General features: G+C 41.2%; 1 protein-coding gene across 4 annotated transcripts in view; it reads left to right on the top strand.

Annotated features, from left to right (window-relative positions):
- LOC102678904 (longitudinals lacking protein, isoforms F/I/K/T-like) overlaps positions 1 to 919 on the top strand; it is a 4,083-nt gene extending 3,164 nt beyond the window's left edge. For 3 of the 4 annotated variants that reach the window (XM_006617730.2, XM_006617731.2, XM_006617732.2), the window contains exon 2: positions 98 to 919. In XM_006617730.2, coding sequence (XP_006617793.1) covers positions 100 to 639 — 540 coding nt within the window. In that variant the 5' untranslated portion in view covers positions 98 to 99 and the 3' untranslated portion in view covers positions 640 to 919. The remainder of the gene's footprint in view (positions 1 to 97) is intronic. The other variant, XM_031511518.1, reaches the window with a different exon arrangement.
- Positions 920 to 1,729: the final 810 nt, after the last annotated feature.

Genomic DNA, 1,729 nt, shown 5'->3' with positions numbered 1-1,729 from the left:
CCCAAAAAAAAAAAAAAAAAAAATTTCTTTTCATTCATTGGAAGAATAACCTCTTACCACGATCTCGCGTCTCGCTTGGCGTCGGGACCTGTTGCAGGAATGGTTGCATTGCTGTCGTTGTTACGGTCGGATTGCAAGCAGCAGCAGCCACAGCCACAACAGCAACAGCAGCAACAGCAGCAGCAACAACAACACGCCAGCAAGAAGACTCGGCCTTCGTCATCGAGCACGTCGACAAGTACGACGACGAGGGGCGGTATCGTTCTGGCGAGCAGACGCGTGAGCAACACTTGGGACAGTAACAGCTACGACAGTGGAAACGACAATGGCGGTGGCGCACGCGCGTCCACGCGCGAGGTCGTATTTCCCGACTCGTTCGAGGTGTTGCCCCAACCTTGCGATCTGAGCGTCGTTTACATGGGCGTGCCGCACGAGCAACAACGAAAGTTCAGGTGTCAATTTTGCGGGAAAGGTTATAGGTGGAAGAGCACGATGCGCCGCCACGAGATGGTCGAGTGCGGCGGGAAACCGCCCGCCTTTCAGTGCCCCATGTGCCCGTACAAGGCAAGGCAACGCGGCAATCTGACCGTGCATTACAAGCGGCATCATCAAAAGATCGAGTACGATGAGGCCGCCTAAATTTTCTTGGCGCACGGATAATTAATTTTTGCGCTTTGCCGATACTTCTCCTTGGACGCTGAACAAATTATTTCGCAGCGTAGATATCTAAAAATAATCGATAATCTTTATGCTTGCGTGTGGTTTTTAATCGTAGCAGTCGTATGACGTTGATGGGATACGACGGCCAAATTTCGCCCTTTTTTACCGACAGATTTTATTGCGCTATGTAAAATTAGGTGTTATCATCGGAGAAGGTGTTTAAGCGGTTAAGTTTTGAGTAGTACAGGCTGATTTGAAATCTCTTTAAGAACATTCTCAATGATAAGTTTGTAGCCTTCAGGTATAAAGAAAAGGAATTATCGAAAGCAATTTTGCTTAAATATCGCGGTAATAATATCCTGTTTTTAACAGAAGAAAGGTAAATTGCTAAATTGAATTTGATTTGATAGCAATTGATATTTGTAACGTTCGCGAACGTTAAAATCTACATGCAAATATGAAATTATCAGTTATTTAGATTTTAGATGGTACTTTTTGAGTTCACTGACGAGAGAATCATCTTATATACATATATATATTTTTTTGTGTAAACGATTCCGTCTAGTTTTCTCTTTCATCTGATTTCCCTTATCGTGTCTAATTTTTTTTTTTTCGTTTCTTTTTCTTTTTCTTTTTCTCAGATTCTGTACATAACAGATGAAAACGCGTACGTGAAAGGAATCGTTTGATCTTTTTTTTTTCTCGAGTTTGTTACCTCAATACCGCGAATTTAACACGTATCTCGACGATCTGTGTACATAATAATAATAATCTCAGTTTATTTACCAATTTATTTAAACTTTCTTTAATATTTAGCAACGATCGTTTTTATACGATTTTAGTTAATCGATAACTAATTATACGTACGGAGGTCGATTATTTAACATTCGGATTTTCTTTTCTTTTCTTTTTTTTTCTTTTTTTTTGTTTTGCATTTAATTTCTCCGCGACGATCGTATCGCACGCGGCGCAAAACTGAAACGCGTTTCGCAGGGGCGAATCGAACACGAACAAATTCATTCGATCGCGAACGAATATTTTCGAGCCTCAGGATATTTTATTCGAGAGA

Source organism: Apis dorsata, unplaced genomic scaffold (assembly GCF_000469605.1).
Source record: "Apis dorsata unplaced genomic scaffold, Apis dorsata 1.3 scaffold_326, whole genome shotgun sequence".
NCBI lineage: Eukaryota > Metazoa > Arthropoda > Insecta > Hymenoptera > Apidae > Apis > Apis dorsata.
Note: the sequence above shows the minus strand (reverse complement) of the source record. Positions and strands in the feature narration are given on the sequence as shown.